Below are 18,352 nucleotides of genomic sequence, written 5' to 3'. Positions count from 1 at the left end.
CCCACTGCCACTGGCTACCAAGTCCCAGCTCAGCCAAGCTGCAAGGCCCCGAGAGGTGGGTTCAGGGACTGGAGATATCCAGTGAGCACCAGTTTCATGACAGAGGTGGTTTGAGTGGTGGAACAAACAGCTGCAAAAGAAACCAAAAGGGAAAGGGAGCTGCTTACAGGGAAGCAGCAGGCACCGGGCCACGGGCTCCAGGCCAGGAGAACAAAGAACCAGAACAAAAAAAGGGACCAAAGTGAAGTCTGGACTCGGCCAAAGGAAAATGGGAGGGGGAAACAAAAGAAAATAACCAAAGCAGGGTTTATTGGGCTGTCCTGGTCGCAGCGGCTGCCATGCAGGTGACATGGGGAACGTACAAAGACAGCGGCGAGCGCCACGCTCCTCCTCGGCCAGCACAAGGCAGGCATTCCCTGCAGCAGCGGCTCCGTCGTCACCTGCCCTCAGCTACGCCTGGCTGGGTGGAGAGGGAGCTGGAGACCCTTGTGCCCGCGCTCTTGTCCTGCGGCCACACACTCCTCCCGTGCCCCCCAGCTTTGGCCCAGGTGGCTCCTGTGGGGTCCCTGCCCCACGCAGGGGCCTTCCTGCGGCTCCCGGGAGCAGGAGCTCGGCTGCATCAGTCGCCCTGGCCCCAAAGCCCAAGAGTTTGCAATAGAGACAGAAAAAAAAACAAGAAGAGAAACCAGGATTCTCCTACCCCCAGGGTCGCGAGGGGAGACGGCACCTCGCGCTCTCCCACAGATGAGCTGAGCTTCCCCACGTTCTGCCGGGACGTGCCAGAGCCCTGGTCCTCTGCTCGCACGCCAGCCCCGCGCTCCGGGATACCAAAGGAAAATAACAGCAGCCCAGCGGGAGCGGTGGCTGGCGGCGGCTCCCCTCCGCCTGGGCCGGCATGTCTGGGCCTCACAGAGTTGACTGCAGGTCAGGATCCACCATGGTCTCGCGGTCCGGAGACTCGATGTAGTTGGCGGCTTCCTGGAGCTTCAGCAGCATGGCCATCTGCAGGGAGAAGAGCATGGCACCGAGCCCCAGTGGGACCAGAGATGCCCTGGGGAAGCCAAGGCCACTTGGCCCTCCCTCCCTGCCCTCCCGTACAAACCAGCCATCCCAAGCAGCTCCTTAGAGGGTAAAGCAAAGCCCAGAGATGCTGCAAAACCTGTCCCTGTCACCAGGATCTTGGCCTTGGGCACAGCTGGGATGCTCACGGCTGAGCATGCCAAAGCAGCGCAGAGGGACAGGCCCTGGTGCATCAGCTGTAACAGCCCGCTCGAGGTGACACACGGGGACACGTACATGCAGACTCCAGCACAGCAGGGACATACCAGAGGGTCCGAGTCCAGGGAGCTGGGCGTCGTGTCCTTGACGGTGCGCTCCTCGGGAGGGGAAACCGTGCTGTGGGGCCCAATAGTGGGTGGGGGCAGGTGGTACAGCTTGGACTGGTCCTGCTGTGCTGACGGCCAGGGCAGGGTGTCCCGCACCCACTCCACGGGGTCCTCCCAGGCTGCCTTCTGCCCGTGGACCTGTACACAGGGAGAGCAAGCAGCAGCCACCTGTTCAGCATCTGCCAGAGCCGGCATCATGGCACCCCGAGTGTCCCCAAACAGCACTATGTCCCACTGAAGCCACAGGGCAGGGCAGGGCCAGACAGGTGTCGCCTGTGCCCAAACTCCCAGTGTCTCCCTTCTCCGTGCCCCATTAGACTGCTGCATCAGCACATCCCCAAGCACCGCTGGTTTATTTCCCCATGTCCCAGGCAGCTCTGTGTACCTTGAGCCCATCTTTTGCCCCCTCCTGCAGGTAAGGGATGATGGAGTTGTTCCACAGGTCAATGAACCAGGTCCGGAAATCCTCAATTCCAATGGGGCAGGACAGGAAGAAGCAGGGACCTGCGGGGGGAAGGCAGAGAGCGAAAATGGGAGCCCAGTCCCTCGGCTCCAGTCACTGGCCCACGGCAGCACAGCACCAAGGTGGGCAAGCCTGGCTGTGCAGGGTGCCATGGGCTCGACCAGCTCCCGGGAGCAGCGTCTCGCAGAGCAAGCTCCCAGGCAAGTCACCAGGCTGCCAAGGTCCATGAACCCCCCAAAAGCAGAGCGAGGCAAAGGGAGACCTGCCTGGGGAAACACGGCTCTCCCTGCTCAAGGAGGGGTGCCAGTGACACAGGTAGCCTTGGTTGACACCATGGTGACAGCTCCCATAGGGCACAGCCAGAAATGCCACCCAGGGAAGAGGAACGCTTGTGTGCATTGCCCACCAGCTTCTGGTTGTGTGGGCCTGGGCAACACAGAGCAGCACAGCAGCTCCCAAAGCTCCTTTGGTTTTTTTGTCGCTGGGGGCTCCCAGCAGCGCACGGCGCAGGAGGGAGGCACGCAGCAGGGCCGTACCGATGAGGAAGTCAGAGGTGCTGTGTTTTTCCAGGAAGGTGTGTAAGTGGTACCAGAGCTTGGGCACCCAGTCCAGCACACGCAGCAGCTCCTCCTTGTTGGCGTTGACATCCGTGTCCGACTCCAGGAGCTTCCGCCGCAGGTAGCGCACCAGGAAGCCGTTGGCCGGCTCCACGTTGTTCGAGAAGGTCAGCATCCTGCGGGAAAGAGTCAGCTGTTCGGGGCTGGGTCTCTGCACAAGCCGCCAAGCACCCTCGAGGGGGACCTCCTAGCACCCCCACACTGCGTGTGCCCAATGTTGGGGCAACAGGTCCTTCTGGAATGGCAGGCGTGGGCCTGGGGATTGATCCTCACCCAGGTCCCCAGTCACAGGATTGTCCCCAGGACTGCCCCGGGGCAGAAGTGATGGCCTCTGTCCCCTGCTAGCCCCCTGGGGATGGTCCCCAGGGATGTATGATAAGCACGTGATAAGTTTAGTAAATCCTTTGACACCATCTCCCACAGCATCTCCTGGAGAAACTGTCTGCTCATGGCCAGGACGGGTGTGCTCTGTGCTGGGTTAAAAGCTGGCTGGATGGCCAAGCCAGAGAGTGGTGGGGAACGGAGTTACATCCCGCTGGCACCGGTCACACTGGGTGTCCCCAGGGCTCAGTGCTGCGGCCACTCCTGTTTAATATCGATGCTCTGGATGAGGGGATCGAGCGCTCCCTCAGCAAGCTTGCAGACAGCCCCAAGCTGGGGGGAGCGTTGATGTGGGGGAGGGCAGGAGGCTCTGCAGGGGGATCTGGGCAGGCCGGGCCGATGGGCCAAGGCCAGTTGTAGGAGGTTCAACAGGGCTCAGTGCCGGGTCCGGCACCTGGGTCACACCAGCCCCACGCAGCGCTGCGGGCTGGGGGCAGGGGGCTGGGAACTGCCCGGAGGGAAGGGGGCTGGGGGGCTGGCTGACGGCAAACTGAACGTGAGCCCCCAGTGTGCCCAGGTGGCCAAGGAGCCCAACAGCATCCTGGCTTGTGGCACAACAGTGTGGCCAGCAGGACCAGGGCAGTGACCGTCCCCCTGCACTCGGCACCGGCGCAGCCGCACCCCCAACCCCGGGTTCAGTTTCGGCCCCTCACTCAGGAGGGACAGTGAGGGGCTGGAGCGTGTCCAGAGCCGGGCAGCGGGGCTGGGGCAGGGGCTGGGGCACAAGTGCTCTGAGGAGCGGCTGGGGGAACTGGGGGGGTTCAGCCTGCAGAGGAGGCGGCTCGGGGGGGCCCTCATGGCTCTCTACAGCTGCCGGACGGGAGGCTGTAGCGAGGTGGGTATCCATCTCTTCTCCCAAGGAACAAGTGATAGGACGAGAGGAAACGGCCTCAAGTTGCTCCAGGGGAGGTTTAGGTTGGACATGAGGAAAAACATCTTCACCGAAAGGGTGGTCAGGCACTGGAGCAGGCTGCCCCGGCAGGGGGTGGAATCACCACCCCTGGAGGTGCTCAGAAGACATGTAGATGTGGTGCTCAGGGACATGCTTTAGTGGTGGCCTTGGCAGTGCTGGGTTAATGGTTGGACTTGATGATCTTAAAGGTCTTTCACGACCCAAATGATTCTAAGATTCCCACCTGAAGCTGAGATGGAGGCCATGGTTTGGGGTCATCTTCACAGGCTGGTTGGTGGTCCCAATGATGTAGGGGCTGAGCAAGTGACAGAGAGAGACAGAATTCATGAGAAAAGCATGCTGCATGACCCCCGCCTGTGGCAGAGCTGATCTGAGCACAGCAGCCAAGCAGTCTCATCTCTACAAGCCCAGGGCCCTTGCTGAGAGCAGCGGGGAGCATGCCGGTGCCTCCTGCGCTGGTGGAGGGTGCAGTGGGGCTCTCACCATTTGTGGTATTTGCAGGTGAGTGCGCCGTTGACAAGCTCGCTGATGGAGCCCGCCTCACTGAGGTCGTCCAGGAGGATCACCAGTGGCACATCTGCCATGCCCGTCTCCCGGTCAATCTGGTTGGCCAGGTTGGAGAGGTACAGCTGCAGGTCCTGCAATGAACGGGCCGGGTGTCACACATGGGGCCGTGACACGGCTGCCAACAAGGACCGCAGCAGCAGGGTCAGCGGGGACACTTCTGGCTGCAGCGTGCCCTCACCTTGCAGGACTGCTGGTGCATGTTGAAGGTGCTGACAATGCCCTCGGTGACGTCCCGACCTGAGCGCTCCACCAGGTACTCAGCCAGGCGGTTGGTCAGATAGGTTTTGCCGGTGCCGCTGGGTCCCGAGAGGATGAGCCGCCGGTGCTTCAGCAGGAGGCTGATGTAATGCTGCATCATGGGCTTGGGGATGAGTGTCTCAAACACTAGGCTGTCCACGCACTTCTCCTTCAAGCCTGCAGGCAAGGGAGGGCTGAGGGTCCTACTCACATCCCACGACACCGTGAGATAGGGGGAGGGACAGCGATGGAGCCTCGCCATCACACTGACCTTTGAGTGTCACAACGATGCTGGTCAGGCCTCGGCGGCACAGCGGCAGCTCTGGTGGCTCTGTGTCCAGGACCCGCTTGATGTGGCTGATGCTGTAGCCATAGACAGACTCGGTGCTGAGCCCCAGCGTGGAAGCAGGATCCATCTTGGTGATGTAATCCTATGTGGACAAGGACAGGGCTGTTAGTGCCCCTGAGGACCAGCGGGCAGCAGCCAGTTCCAGGAGACCCTGGTAAGGACCTGGGCCAGAGAGCATCAGACACAGTGGAGCAGTATAAAAGGCTGGCTCACAGAGGAGCGGCCCCCATGCGCCTACCTTAAAGACCTGGCAGACAGCCTCATCCAGCATCTTCCAGTCCACCTTCCCGCTCACCTTGGTCCAGCCCAGGAAAAACTCCTGCTGCTTGAGGTCCTAGGAGCCAAGGCAGGTGTGCAGAGCAGAGCACTACATCCAGCCCCAGAGAGGCAGTCTGTGCCCCTTGCCCAGGGCCAGGGCACTGGGACCGGCCAGGCTCCCCGTACAGCCCACACTTACCCCCTTGATGATGTGCTGGGGCGGCATGCGCACCACGATCCGTAGTGTCAGCTCATCCTTCTGGGTGCCAGCGCTGACAGCGTCCATAGGGGACACGTCTAGGGACAGAGCAATGAGGTTGTGCTGGCAGGGAGAACTGAGCCACCAGGCCTGACCAGGACCAGCCCGAGCCAAATCCTGCTGTGGCTGACTGGCACCGGTGGCATGACAGATCCCCGTGCACAGCTGCCTCCAGGTGACCAGCAGCACGTTCCCATCACACACACAGTCTCTGTCCCAGCCCTTCCCCATCTGCCAGCAGCTCTGTCACCCCTACCTGCATCCCCCAGGCTGGGGCCAAAGGCATGGCCAAGGGTGAGACCCAGGGAGCGCCGCGGTGAAGAGGAGGCTGACGTGCTCATGACGTGGCCAGGAACAGAGCCTGGCACTGCCGAGGGCCCTGGAGCCACTTTGAGCCGATCATTCTCGGCCTTCAGGAGGTCCACCTCCAGCTGGGGAGAACCAGTTACGGCACTGGGTGAGGAGCTGGCCGCCGGCAGCACAGCTCAGAGCCCGTCAGGCTCCTGGCAGTGGTCCTTACCTGCATGTTGTGCATGGTCTCCCGCAGCTGCTCCAGTTGGTGGGCCGAGTTGAGGGCCTCCAGGCGGATGTCCGTCAGCTTCATCTCCTTCTCCCACAGCTCGGACCGAAGCTCCGACACCTCCTTCTTCTCTGGCTCACCCTCACCATGGGCCTGGAAGAGCCTGGGCCAAGGGAGAGAGAGTCTTGCAGGGTCCAGGGTGGGAGCCTGCAGCCCCCACGACCGGCCCTCCCCATTCCGTGGTGCCCATCCTGGCCCCACGTACTCAGCTGTGTCAATGCCCACAGACGAGGACGTGGAGGATTTGATGGAGGGTGAGGCGGTCTCTGTGGAGCCATGCTGCAGCTTGGGGGAAGAGGGGGCCGACGAGTCTGGCGTGGCGATCTCCTCGATGTCCGAGTAGGACGAAGCTGATTTAGGTCCCTTCTTGATGCTGAAAGCCTTGTTGAAGGAGCTGCGCAGCTACAGGTGACAAAGACACTTGTTAGGGACAGCCCGACAGTGCAGCGCTGAAAGCAGAGACAGGGCTCAGTCCAGCCCTAGAACCACCGTCTGCCCAGGACCCACAGACAGCCTGAGCTGGGACCAGTAACACCGTATCCATCACCGAGGCTGCACTGTGCACTGCCACTGCCCCGGGGAAGGCACCAGCCTGACCCTGCTCTGCCGGCACAGCTGGCAGAGGGGGTGCTCAGCCCTCTGTGCAATGCTCCAGCCCCAGCCTGGACGGCGCGCACAGCCCCAGAGGGGGACCCCCGTCCCGGCCAGGCTTCCCCCAGCACCTACGTTGGGTGCTCAGGCACTGCACCAGCACCCCGACCCGTCGGGAAGGGCCGACTCCATCCTGACCTTCACCCCACCACAGCCATCCCAGCAAGTGGTGTTCAGGGGGACAATCCCCCTACTCCACAGCCAGGGTCCTGGTGCAAGGGGACAGTTACCATCCCACCATCCCACCCCCACTGTGGGGTCCTCCTGGAGGCGCAGCGGGCCGGCCAGCCCTCTGCAAGATGTCACAGGGGTCCCAGCCAGGCATGCAGCATGCACACAGCACAGAGAGCAGCGGGCGGGTGAGCGGCGTGCCAAGGTCAGGGAGGGTGGACGGACACTGCACGGGGGCCAAACCGGGCCTGGGTCCTGCACATGCACCACCAGCCTGTGGGAGAGCAGCAGGACAGGCACCCCGGGCTCACACCAGGTCCTCTGGAGGGCCAAGACCTGCTCCGAGGGGAGGTGGGAGGAAGAGGGGATGGAGAACAGGCAGGATCCAGCCCAACTCCCACAGGCACCAGGCGGGCTGGTCTGGTGTGACCCCAAAAGCAAGAGGGCTGCATTTCAGCACAAAAAAACAGGTGGGTGTCAGGTTCTGCTGACGATGGGAGAGTAGAGGAGCACTGGGACTCACGTGGGTCCCAACAGGGACAGAGCCATTTGGGGCCACGTCAGGCCAGCCCTGGCAATGCAGAGATAGGCAGCACCACACACCGGTGCCACAGGCAGGGCTGCAGTGAGGTGCCCGTCCAAAAAGATCTAGCCACAGGGAACCAGGACAATACCTGCCTTCCCCAGGCAAGAAGGGGACTGTCCCCATCCATGGGACAGGTCCCCATCCAAGCCCTTCCTGCTGCCTCAGAGCCGCCTGGGGCAGTTCAGCCCGTCCACGTGGATGCATGTTTTGGCCTTAACATCAAATGAAGCAGCCAAGGTGCACGCAGTCTGGCTGGGGGCCCCGGATGGCCCATGCGGGGGGTTAGTGCCAGTGAGATGGATGGGATGGGTAGTGTCATGAGCACCGTTCCCGAAAAATGGAGCAAGGCCCCTGGCAGGGCATGGCACGTGGTGGAAGGGACGGCATAGGACTTACCTCATACACCTGGAAAAAAAGAGTTGAGGTCAGCATAGCGGGAGAGAAACAAAACAAAGCAAGACTTAATTGTGCATCCAGCTTTGAGCTGTCTGGTGCAGGGAAGGGGCTGCCTGGCCGAGGTGTCCGGCCCCCTGCACTGCCAGAGCCTGCAGGGGCAGGAGACGGGAGGAAAAAACAAGGGAGCAGGCGTGCAGGACCAGGGCTGGAGAACTCCCAGAGGGGCTGGAGAAGTCCTGGCCAACACACCAAAACACAATCCATGGTGGCTACACGCTCTTCATCAGTGCTGTCCCCAGGGGACAGAGGAGACAAACACCACCATGCCACGGCAGACCAAGAAGCAGCTGGCTTGTGGGGCTGACCCCAGCCAGACCCTGCCAGTGGCTCCCCAAGCCCCACTCCTGCCAGCGCCCTGCCCAACCCACCCAGCTCTTCTTCTTCTTCTTCTTCGCATCAGCGTCCTTGCTGCTGCCAATGCTGGAGTGGCTGGTGATGCTGTTGAGGCTGGAGATGCTGTCAGAGGAGTTCTGCCGCTTGATGCGCAGCTCTAGGACCAGCAAGAGAAGCAGGAGAGATCAGAAAAGGAGGTATCAGCAAATTGTGTCTGCCCCAGTGCCAGAGCCACCTGCACTCTCCTCCCTGCACAGCTTCCCTGCTCACACCCAAACACCTTCTGAGCTTTCGGAGCCACCTGGTAAGACAACAGGGGGCTCAGACACTACATGGGCGCCGCCTCCAACTCTAGGGAGATGCCCAGGGTGTACATCATTCTGCTCCTGTCCCAGGCCACCTCCCTGCCAGCACCTTGCACTCACATTGTGGTTTCAGGACTAGGAACAGCACTCAACGGGAACAAAGTCAAGATCAGCAGCCAAAACTGGGCTGTCAGCAAAGGGCCCAGTGAGGAAGTGCCCCAGGGAGGACAACCACCCCGTCCCCACACCAGTGCCAAGATCTCCTGCAGTGACAGCTCTGGCTGTACAACCCTGGCTTCAGATGCTCAGGGGTCCCAGGAGGGGAAGAGCTGCTGCCCAGGGGACGCCGCCTCCCATGTGAACACCTCATGAGCGAGATGTGCTCTGGGCACCTCCAGGCAGGCACAGCCCAGCTGGGTTTGGGTGAGTAGCTGAGGAAGGGCTACATCCCTGCGGTGGGAGGGCTGCAGCACCTTACCTTTGGGGGTGACATCAGTGCCGTTCAGTGCACCCTGGATCACAGCTTGGGCCTCCGAGTTCTTCTTCTTCAGAAAGTCAATGGTTTCTCGCAGGTCCAGCAGCTCAGTGTCCTGGGGAGCAGAGCCAGGAGCTGTACAGTGTGTCCCAGCAGCACAGGGCCCACCTCAAGAGCACCACTGGGATGGGCAATGTCACAGCAGGTTCACCAAAGTCCAGCATCCCCCAGCACCACGAGCACCCTCCGGGACCACCAGTAACCCCCAGTACCCACTCAGCACCCCAACAGTGCCCACCTTCTCCTCAGCGGTCTCTGCCAAGTGCCGCAGGCGGGATGTCATGCTCACCAGGCTCTGCTCAAAAGCTGCCACCAGATTGGCCTGGGAGAAGTGGAGAAACAGGTGAGCACCCACGCCTGGGTGAGCACCCTCTGCCAGGTGTGGGACACGAGAGGCTGGAAAGGGGAACCCAAGGCTCTGGTGGGCACAGGGCAGCACCAGCCCCACACACTGCAGGGACACAGAGCGGTGTGTCCTGCAGCAGGTCCCACAGGGACTCACGTTAGCAGACAGCTGGGACGTCAGGGTGGCCACCTTCTCCTGCGAGGACTCCAGCTCACGGCGCAGCTTGCGGATTTGCTGTGGGGAGAGAGCAGAGGCAGTGAGAGGGGCCAGCTGCTCACCCTCGCCACGGTGGCAGGGGCAGGCGACGAGCAGAGGGTGCGGGCTCACCTCAGACTGCATCTTCTCCTCAGCCTGGCAGTGTGAGAGCAGAGGGAGACAGACAGACAGAGGCAGGCAGTCAGGAGGGCAGCGAGGCACGGACAGGCTTGGCGCAAGGCAGAGGCATGCACAGAGCCCCCCCCCCCCTTCCCACCCAGGCCCCCACCAGCCATGCACAAAGCAGCGCAGCACAGAGGCAGCTCTTACGGAGGAGTAGGTGGAGGACGCGCTCGAGGCCAGGGACAGCACCGATCCATGAACTGCAACAGAATAAAACCCAGCCCGTCAGGGTGCCCCGAGCCAGCAGCATCCCCATGGCTGCAGGTGCAGGGCATAGCAGGGTGCAGAGGACGGAGCTCCCAGTGGAGGGGGGGCTCTGTGGGGGGGCCAGGGGAGGCAGAGGGTGGGATGGCAGCTGCTCAGCACTGCCTGTTTCTCAGTGTGTGGCTGATGACCTCCCTCGGCACACGGTGTGCAGCAGGGTGTGGGGAGCACCCTCCACCTGCACCCTCCTCTCTGGCTGAGCCCAGGTGCTCTGCCACTCCCCCTGGCTGCTTGGGTCCCTGTGTCCCCAGTGCCACAACACCCTGGGGCCAACCCAGGGCCACAGGGTACCCATGGTGGTCAGGGTGGGCTGTAGCCCAGAGCAGAGGGGTCTACCAGGCCCCTTAGGGCTGCTGTCCCCTCCTCTGATACTGAGGACTGGATGCACCAACTCATCCAACAGTGCTGCAGCAGATCCAAAAGGAAGGGACAAGTGTGCAGGGAGTCCTGTCGCCACCCCCAAGAGCCCCCTCCACCTGGGCAGGAGTGCAGCACACTCTCACCATCGTCCACAGGGTCCCGGAAGGAGCCCGAGCGGATCATGCCCTTGGGCTTGTCGGCCAGGGAGAGGGTGCTGCCCATCTGGGACGTGCTGTACAGCTCGAAGGTGGAGTCGTGTGTGGGGATGCTGTTGGAGCGGGTGATCCGTGGGGTTGCGGTGGCAGTGGGGCTCACTACAAGGAGAAGGCAGGGGAGAGGCAGGGTCAGAATCACACCAGGGAACCTGGGACTGGGATGGGGAAGCAGGGCTGGAAGCAATCCACAAGAGCTGGGATGCAGAGGGGAAGCAGGAATCATGGTCCCAAAGCAGGGAGAGACTGAGGGAAAGCTAAAATGCAGATTTACACTGGGAAGATGTGGACGCCAGCACCAAGGTTACCACAGGGCTGAGGAACAAATCCATCACCCCAGGGCAAAGTGGGCACCACCATGCCAGAGCCCATCACCTGTGGGTGCAGAAGTGGAGGACTTCAACACCTGCTGCCCCCCACCGGCAGCCCAAACCTGTCTGCCTGGACCCTCCAAACCCTCCAAGAACACGTAGGTCCTGCCAAGAGCAGGGCAGGGCTGACCCCTTGCCCTGCCAGGCACCCCCAGAGGAGCAGAGAGTTGTGGCCAGAGCCCCAGGATGCCCTGAAGGTGGAGGTGATGAACATGCCTGGCCCCTGGGCACAACCCAGCACCTCGATGGGCCAAAAGCATCAGGCGCTGAGTGTCAGGGCTGCTGGGAGTGTCATGGAAAAAAGCAGCACCCGGGGCAACATCAGCAAGTCACATGGGGAGCACAGGGTGATGGGGAGCAGGAGGGACAGGGCTTGTTGCAAGCAGAAGGGGACTGGCAGCAGAGGGCACTGACCGATGCTGGTGAGCGGACCTTTCCCAACCAGCGCCATGGGGAGGGCAGGGGGCGAGGGCAGCTCCTGCTGGTCGTCCAACTCAGGGAGCCCGCTGCTGATGGCATGCGAATGGCGCCGCTCCTTGGCCTCCTCCTGGGAGTGGAGCTGGTACCTGGGGAGCGGAGCAGAGACAGGCATGGTGAAGTGGACCAGCACCATCCTGGCTCCTGCCCACTGCACTGCAGCCCAGCCTCTCCGGCATGGAGGGCACCACCAGCCCCCTGCAGAAAGCTCCACATGCCCACCCTCCCTCCCCAGCGCCATCCAAAAGTCACTTGGGCTCTTTTACCTCAACCCTTTCTTGGGCAACGTGTTCCTGTCGCGGTTGGCACTGGAAGGGAAGGAAAGATCAGTGACATCCCTGCACAGATGAGGGAAGGTGCCATGGGGATTGAGCTGCGGGGACAGGGAGCTTTTCCCCAGAAATGTAGCAGGAAGAGCCTCCAAAGCAGGCAAAGGTCGCAGCAGGATGGCAGGGAGGGATCTGAGTGCAGGGAGGTGCCCCAGCAGCCCTGTGCCCTCCCTCCAGCCATACCTGTCCAGATGTGCAAGCCGTGGGCTCCCGCTCCAGCCCAGCTCCCCTGCCTCTTCCTCCTCCTCTTCCTCTGTGCTGGCAGGGGGTGCAGCAGCAGGGGTTGGGGTAGTGGTGCTGCCCCCTGAAAAGGCACTGGGCAGGCTCATAGGCATCTGCAGGGACTCCATGCTGCGATGCAGCCCTGAGAGCTTGGGGTACATCCTGCCCTCCTTCGGGACACTGAAGCCACCCATGAGCTCCAGGTCCTGGGAGAAGCTGGCCGAATTGATGTTGAGGATGGGGGCAGGACTGGGGCTGAAGCAGGGCGCGAGGTGCCCACCAGCTGGGTGCAGGTCCTGGAGCTTGGCAGTGTGTGGGGGCTGCAGCTCGCTGGAGGAGGGCAAGTCCAGGCTGTTGGAGTTGACCTTGTCCAAGTTGGCCAGTGAGGGAGGCTTCACGTAGGTCTTGGCAGCCGCTCTAGAGGGGGAAATCAGGTAAGGAAGCAGGTGAGACTGGAGTGCTGGGCACAGCTGGGTGCTGGGCACCTGCTGCCCTCAAAGGTGGAAGGATCGTACCTGAGAGGCGTGGGGGGCAGCTCGGCCACCTTGGCTGCTGGCGGGAGGTTGGCCTGGGCTTTCGGTGTGCTCTCAGGTGAGCTGACGCTCTTCAGCGTCCCACACTCAGAGTCAAGTGCCACCGCCTTGGCCTTGGCCTTCTCCTTCTCGCGGTCTGTCTGGTTCACAGGGGCTGGTGTGCCACGGCTGGTGCTGATCTTGGATGGCTCCTTGAGCCGTGACACGGAGATGCTGCCCTGCTTGGTGCTCAGCAGGCTTGGATCGATGCTGCTGCTGACTGGCCGGTTTGCGCCACGGCCACCGGTCACACTCATGGAGCTGGACTTGGCTGGCCGGGGCAGGCTGCGGTACTGGATGTTGGAACGAGCCCCTGGGGCCAGGAAACCAGGCTCGGCTGCATTGGAGACATCCAGGCTGGTTTTCCTCCCGCTGACTGGCTTGACGGGGATACCAGAGCTCTTCTGGATCTTGCCAAGTGTGGCTGAGCCCCCAGCCTGCATCACAGTGGCTGTGCCAGTGGCAGGAGCTGGTTTCTTATAGCCGAAGGAGCTGGAGGCTGAAGGGCGCGTGAGGCCCGAGGGTGGCTTCTTGGCATCAGCAGCGCGATCACGGCCAGCATCGGAGGAGGAGCGCTGCAGGCCTGTGCTCTTCACAGACAGCTTGCTTTTGTCGGTGGCTTTGGTCTCAGGCTTGCCTGGTGGGTAGGGAAGGCCAAGTTAGCGTCCCTGGAGGCTTTGGGGACATTGAACTAGTCCAGATAGGACAGTGGTAGTGGAGATGCAGGGGTGTGATGAAGAAGGGACATGCCACCATCTGGGGACTCGGGGCAGAGCCGTGGCCAGGCCCTCAAGCACCCAGCTAGCCTCCAGCCCGGCACGTGGCCACGAGGCCATGGGGCAGGCAGACCAGCAAGCAGGGCTTAGCATGGGGCCAGACCCACAACATGCCTGCAAGGATGCACAGCCCTGCCACCCGCTCCAGCACACCTCCGGCTGCTGGGTCTGAGCGCTGCCTCTGGGAATCCCGTGGCCAGCGTGCTCAGGGAAGGCCCACAGAGGTGCCACCCAACCCTCTCCCCATCAGAGCAGCTGGACCCTGCATGAACTGGGTCTCACCTGCCACTTTGAGGGTGCTCTGGGCCGTGTGGGTGATGGGGGAGGTCACGGCCACGGGAGGGGTCTTGCCCTTTTTGAGGGAGCCAGGAGTGCCCAGGCTGACGGGCTTCTTCAGCTCACCACCCTTGGGCCCTTCCTCACCGCCCTCCGAGGGCTCCCGCCGCCACTTGGAGGAGCCGTGCTCCATCTTGAGGCTGCTGCTGTCGTAGTCCAGCTTCTTGGGTGCCTTGTCGTCGCCCTCACAGTACCAGCTCAGCCCACTCTCTGCCAGCGAGCGCTTCTCCGAGTCCGTGCGTAGCTGTGGGCAGAGCGGAGTCAGGGGCGCTCCTGGCACCCACCCCAAACTCCCCAGAGAGCACCGACCAGCTGGGAGAGGGATGCACTGTCACCCTATGCCATGCCTCAGTTCCTCCACGCCAGCACCCTCCATCCCCTCTTTCCCATAGACCAGCGGCATCCCAGGAAGGGTCTGGGTGCCACAGGCACCTACCGCTATGGCCGAGTTCCTGCGCGAGGCGGTGGGGGTGGAGGGCAGGGAGTTGAGCGAGGAGCTGGCATTGAACTCCTCCGAGCTGAGGTTGTCAGAGGCATCGCTGAGGCCGCTGCTGATGGAGCTGCTCTCATCCCAGCTGCAAGAGCAGAGACAGCATCAGACCCACCCTGCCAGCCCCAGCTCTGCCCGGCACTGCGGGATTTCCCCGCTCCAGGGGCTGCGGGGCGCAAACCTAAGCTCCCAGTAGCACCTGCTGCAGGGCTGCGGCGGGCTCCAGCCTGGCACAGGCTCGGTGCCCCACCAGCACACCAGGCCCAGTGACCCCACTGCGGGGGGAGGTTGGACCATGGAGGGTGTCTGTGCAGCATGGGGAGGCCAGTACCCACGCTGGCAGGGCTGGCAGCACTGCAGTTGGTACCAAGCCCCCTGCAACCTGCCCCGCTGAGCGGGTCTGGAGCATCGCTGGAAAGGGCAGGGACTGGCTGGAGAAAACAAACCAGCCGCCCCGCAGCGTCCACCCTTCCTCGGGTGGCCCCCACCCACTGCCTCGACGCACTCTGCTCCCCCCCTCCAGCAGCCAGCATCCGCAGCAGGCAGAGGCAGCAGGTACGGGCACCGCTGCTATGCCAGGGCAGCTGCTCCGTGCTGGGGGCGCAGCGGACCGTGCGCAAGCCCATCTGCAGGGCCATCAGTCTGCACCATGCCGGGGCAGCAGCTGCCTACGCACCCCCCGGGCCCGGCCAGCCCCGCAGCACAGGGCTGTGCCGAGGGCGATCCAGCACAGACAGGCACAGAGCGTTTTCCAGCAGGATGAGCACGGCCCCTTTCAGGTCAGCAGCTGAGTAGGTCAGCGAGGCCCTGCAGCCTCCGAGGGGGCTGCAAGAGGCTGGGGGAGACAAGCAGCGGTGTAGGAGAGGGGAGCAAAGCTGAGGGGCTGTGGCCAGGCCCAGTCCCTTACACTGGGGCCACAGAGATGCAGGAGCCCAGCAAGCACCAGAGCCCCAGCAGCTGGGGAATCTGCTTAGCATCACCCAAGTGACACTGTGACCCCTGACTGAGCTGGGGACAGGACAGTGTGGCCTGGCAGAGGAGAGGGCACCTGCTGGGTGTCCCTGCCAACCAGGGTGCCAGGACACAAGCTGCAGCCACCACCATCCCCTCTGGGATGCCCAAACCCCAGGATACAGCAACACAGGCAGCTCCAGCACCCTCTCCAACCAGCCCCATGTACCCTGTTCTTCCCAGACATCGGGGACTGGCCAGAGCCAGGATGGACACAGCCCCGTGCATCCCCACAGCAGCTTTTGCAACAGAGCCCCACAGGCTCTGCTGCTCAGGATGGGATTTAATTATGACCACATGCCCGGGATGTGCTGATGGGTTGCCTGGCTCCAAGCATCTCCCACCACCAGCCCCTGGTGCTGAGGGTGACTTCTCACTGGGACAGAAATCTCCACCCCAGAGCATGAAACAATGCTCCTCTCCTGTGTCAGCATCACCCTTGAAGCAGGCAGCACTGGGAGCAAGGCATGGCTCCTGTGGGCTGCATCCTGTGGGCGCATGGCTGTGACCAAACGCAGTGCTGGGTCTCTTCAGTTTGGCTTTAGTGGCCTGGCAGGGCAAATCTCAAATGCTCTCCCAGCCTTGCACGGGAAGCCCCTGCCACCCTGGCACCAGGCATCTGGAGAGCCCTGGTGAAACAGGCACAGGGTCCGGGGCTGAACTGGGGCAGGAGGTGGCCCCGGATCCTCCTTAGCAATCCCATGCTAAGGAAGGTCAACACAGAAGGTGACAGATAAGATCCAAGAGCACTCAAGCCCTGGGGTGAAGCCTGGGAGCCAGCTGCCCACTGTGGGATGTCTCTGGCTCTCTTATGGGGCACGTGGCTGGCACACTGAGGGCTCCTCAAAACTGGCACACGTATGCTGTAGCCGGCACAGCAAGGAAAGCCTCAAATCAGGCTGCACCACAGCACTGACAGCTCCTTGGCAAATACCAGTTCTCGGTGCCTGGCACCCCGGTCCCTGCCAGCCGAGGCCACCCAAGTGCCACCCACAGACCCCAAACAGGGGGCAGCGACGCCGCAGTGTTACGCTGGGGGGCAAAACTCAATTCCTGCTTTGTGCTCCAGCCCCTCCATCTTACACAGAGCAATTTCCCACCTCCCTTCAGCCGGCACCGCACCAAACCCACCCTGAAGGCAGCAATGCATCGGGACAACCGCAAGCCCCACACCCCTGACAGCTCCCAGCGAAGGGATGCCCAAGGAAGGGATGCCCAAGGAAGGGATGCCCAAGGACAGCAGCAGCAGCGAGGTGGGGGCTGCGGCAGCATGACCGTCCTGCGGTGCTCCCCGGCACCGGCGACGCACACCCGGCCCCGGCCCGGGGAGGCGGCTGCGGGGGACGGACCCGGCCCAGGGCCACCGTGCGAGCGGCTGCGCGGGGATGCTCCGCTCCCGCCCCGGCCCAGGCGTGCCCCGCTCCGGAGCCCCCAGGTGGGCACGCAGCACCGCCGCCCGCCCCGCCCCGGCGGGGTCAGCTCCGCCGGCCCGGGGTACCGGAGCTCCGGGAGCCCGGCCCAGCCGCGCTGCAGGTGTGAGGCGGGGGACTGGGCGGGGGGGGTCGCGCCCCGCTCCCGGCCGCGGGGAGCCGCCCCGATGCAGCGGTGCCGGGAGGAGCCGCGCTGCCCGGGTCCCCCCTTCCCCCCCGCGGCGTGGCCGAGACAAAGCACCGCCCGCGGTGCGGCCCCGGGGCGCGCGGCTTTGTCTGCCGGGGCCGGGCTCCGGCCGCCCACCCGCCCGCCCGCAGCGCGCCCTACCCGCCGCGCCCGGTGCCGGTGCGGGGCCGTCCGTGCCCGTACGGTACCTGCTGGCCAGGCGCGGGGCGCGGCGCGGCCTCCCCGCCCGCAGCATGGTGCTGCCCGCGGCAGCGCGGCCCCGCCGGGGCGGGCGGGAGGGGCGGCGGCGGGACCGCCCCGCGCTGCCCGCGCCTTAAAGCGGCAGCGGCCGCAGCCCGGCTATCGCCGACCGCCCCCCGACCCCCGCCGGGAGGGGCTCGGGGACCCGGCCCCAGGGCCGCCCAGTCCAGCCCATGAACTCCCACCCCTGTCCCTGGTGCCCCTCAGCCCAGCATGCCCCCACGCCCCCCCCCCCCCCCCCTCCCAGTCTCAGCCCGGGGCCCCCAGCTGCCCCCAGCCCACACTCACATCCCCACACGCAGCACCAGTGCCCCCCAGGCCATCCCCCAGCCTGGCCTCAACGCCCCCCATTCCTCCTCCCCGACGGCACCACCTCCGGCCGAGGGTCCCGGGGGGTCGGCGGCCCCCGCAGCCCAGCCCAGCCCCGGCCAGGGCACCCACGCCGCCCCGCGCCTCATCGACCAAAAAGCCCCTTTCTGTCCTTGTTTCTCTCGCACGCGCAGCAGAGCGGGAGCGCCGCGGGGCAGGGTCCCCGCCGGCCCGGGGACTGCGGGGACACGGGGCCAGCCCGGCCCCGGCGGGCAGAGGGTTAACGGCAGCCTCGGCGGGACAGGCCCGGTCCCCGCGGGCTGGGACATCGGTCATTCCTTCCTCGCGCCCGCCCCGGCGCGGCAAGGCACCGCCTCTGCCCCCCGCCGAGCACGGCCCCCTGCCCGCCCCCCGCCCGCAGCCGCCGGTGCCACTGCCGCCGTTCGGGGTCCCGCGGGCAGCCGGCCCGGCCAGCACCGCCCTCCGCCGCCCCCCAGCCCGGCGCCGCCCGTTCCCTCCCCTCCGCCGCGCCGGCAGCGCTCGCAGCGGCAGCCCCGGCTCCCCCGGGGCCCGAACCCGGACGCGGGGCTCGCAGGGTGGCCGGGGGCGCAGCCCCGCACGGCCCGGCACAGCGGCCGCCGCCGAAGGGCAGCTTCGGCCCCGCCAGAGCCAGGGTCAGAGAATCGCGGTCAGCGGCAGCAGCTCCACCGGCTGGCACCGGTACCGAGCCCCGCGCAGGGGGCACCCCCAGCCCATCCATCTCGCCCCGCACGGGCACCTGCCCGCAGGCCAGACCGACGCCCGGCACCAGCCGGGCCCCCGGCACTCGTGCCCCTGCCGGGCGGGTGCTGCTGGATCCCTGCCGTTGCCCTGGGGCCCACCCTGGACCAGTGAGGCCCCCTTGGTCTGCCCTGGCCCCTTCCTCCTGCTCTGCCGTGGCCGCTGCAGGGGAGGAAATATGGGGCTTGCACGGGGGTCTCCACGCCCCACATCAGC

The 18,352-nt window shown here is 64.4% G+C and overlaps 1 protein-coding gene across 8 annotated transcripts in view; it reads right to left on the bottom strand.

Moving 5' to 3' along the window:
- Positions 1-292: 292 nt before the first annotated feature.
- Positions 293-18,352, bottom strand: part of NAV1 (neuron navigator 1) — a 73,169-nt gene continuing 55,109 nt past the window's right edge. For 6 of the 8 annotated variants that reach the window (XM_080367408.1, XM_080367405.1, XM_080367402.1 and 3 more), the window contains 26 exons: positions 14,126-14,264; positions 13,636-13,933; positions 12,521-13,214; positions 11,967-12,422; positions 11,721-11,762; positions 11,392-11,543; positions 10,538-10,708; positions 9,918-9,970; positions 9,720-9,743; positions 9,549-9,626; positions 9,285-9,368; positions 8,990-9,101; positions 8,242-8,363; positions 6,215-6,411; positions 5,950-6,112; positions 5,686-5,860; positions 5,370-5,467; positions 5,151-5,246; positions 4,835-4,994; positions 4,505-4,740; positions 4,243-4,397; positions 3,983-4,054; positions 2,385-2,581; positions 1,771-1,889; positions 1,326-1,523; positions 293-1,002 (listed from right to left, as the gene is read on the bottom strand). In XM_080367408.1, coding sequence (XP_080223534.1) covers positions 907-1,002; positions 1,326-1,523; positions 1,771-1,889; positions 2,385-2,581; positions 3,983-4,054; positions 4,243-4,397; positions 4,505-4,740; positions 4,835-4,994; positions 5,151-5,246; positions 5,370-5,467; positions 5,686-5,860; positions 5,950-6,112; positions 6,215-6,411; positions 8,242-8,363; positions 8,990-9,101; positions 9,285-9,368; positions 9,549-9,626; positions 9,720-9,743; positions 9,918-9,970; positions 10,538-10,708; positions 11,392-11,543; positions 11,721-11,762; positions 11,967-12,422; positions 12,521-13,214; positions 13,636-13,933; positions 14,126-14,264 — 4,387 coding nt within the window. In that variant the 3' untranslated portion in view covers positions 293-906. Of the gene's footprint in view, positions 1,003-1,325; positions 1,524-1,770; positions 1,890-2,384; positions 2,582-3,982; positions 4,055-4,242; positions 4,398-4,504; positions 4,741-4,834; positions 4,995-5,150; positions 5,247-5,369; positions 5,468-5,685; positions 5,861-5,949; positions 6,113-6,214; positions 6,412-8,241; positions 8,364-8,989; positions 9,102-9,284; positions 9,369-9,548; positions 9,627-9,719; positions 9,744-9,917; positions 9,971-10,537; positions 10,709-11,391; positions 11,544-11,720; positions 11,763-11,966; positions 12,423-12,520; positions 13,215-13,635; positions 13,934-14,125; positions 14,265-16,995; positions 17,069-18,352 lie in introns of those variants that run through there. The other 2 variants (XM_080367409.1, XM_080367404.1) reach the window with 2 other exon arrangements.

This window comes from Falco punctatus (genome assembly GCF_963210335.1).
Source record: "Falco punctatus genome assembly, chromosome: 17".
Lineage (NCBI taxonomy): Eukaryota > Metazoa > Chordata > Aves > Falconiformes > Falconidae > Falco > Falco punctatus.
The sequence above is the reverse complement of the archived record's forward strand: the minus strand, read 5'-3'. Positions and strand labels throughout refer to the sequence as shown.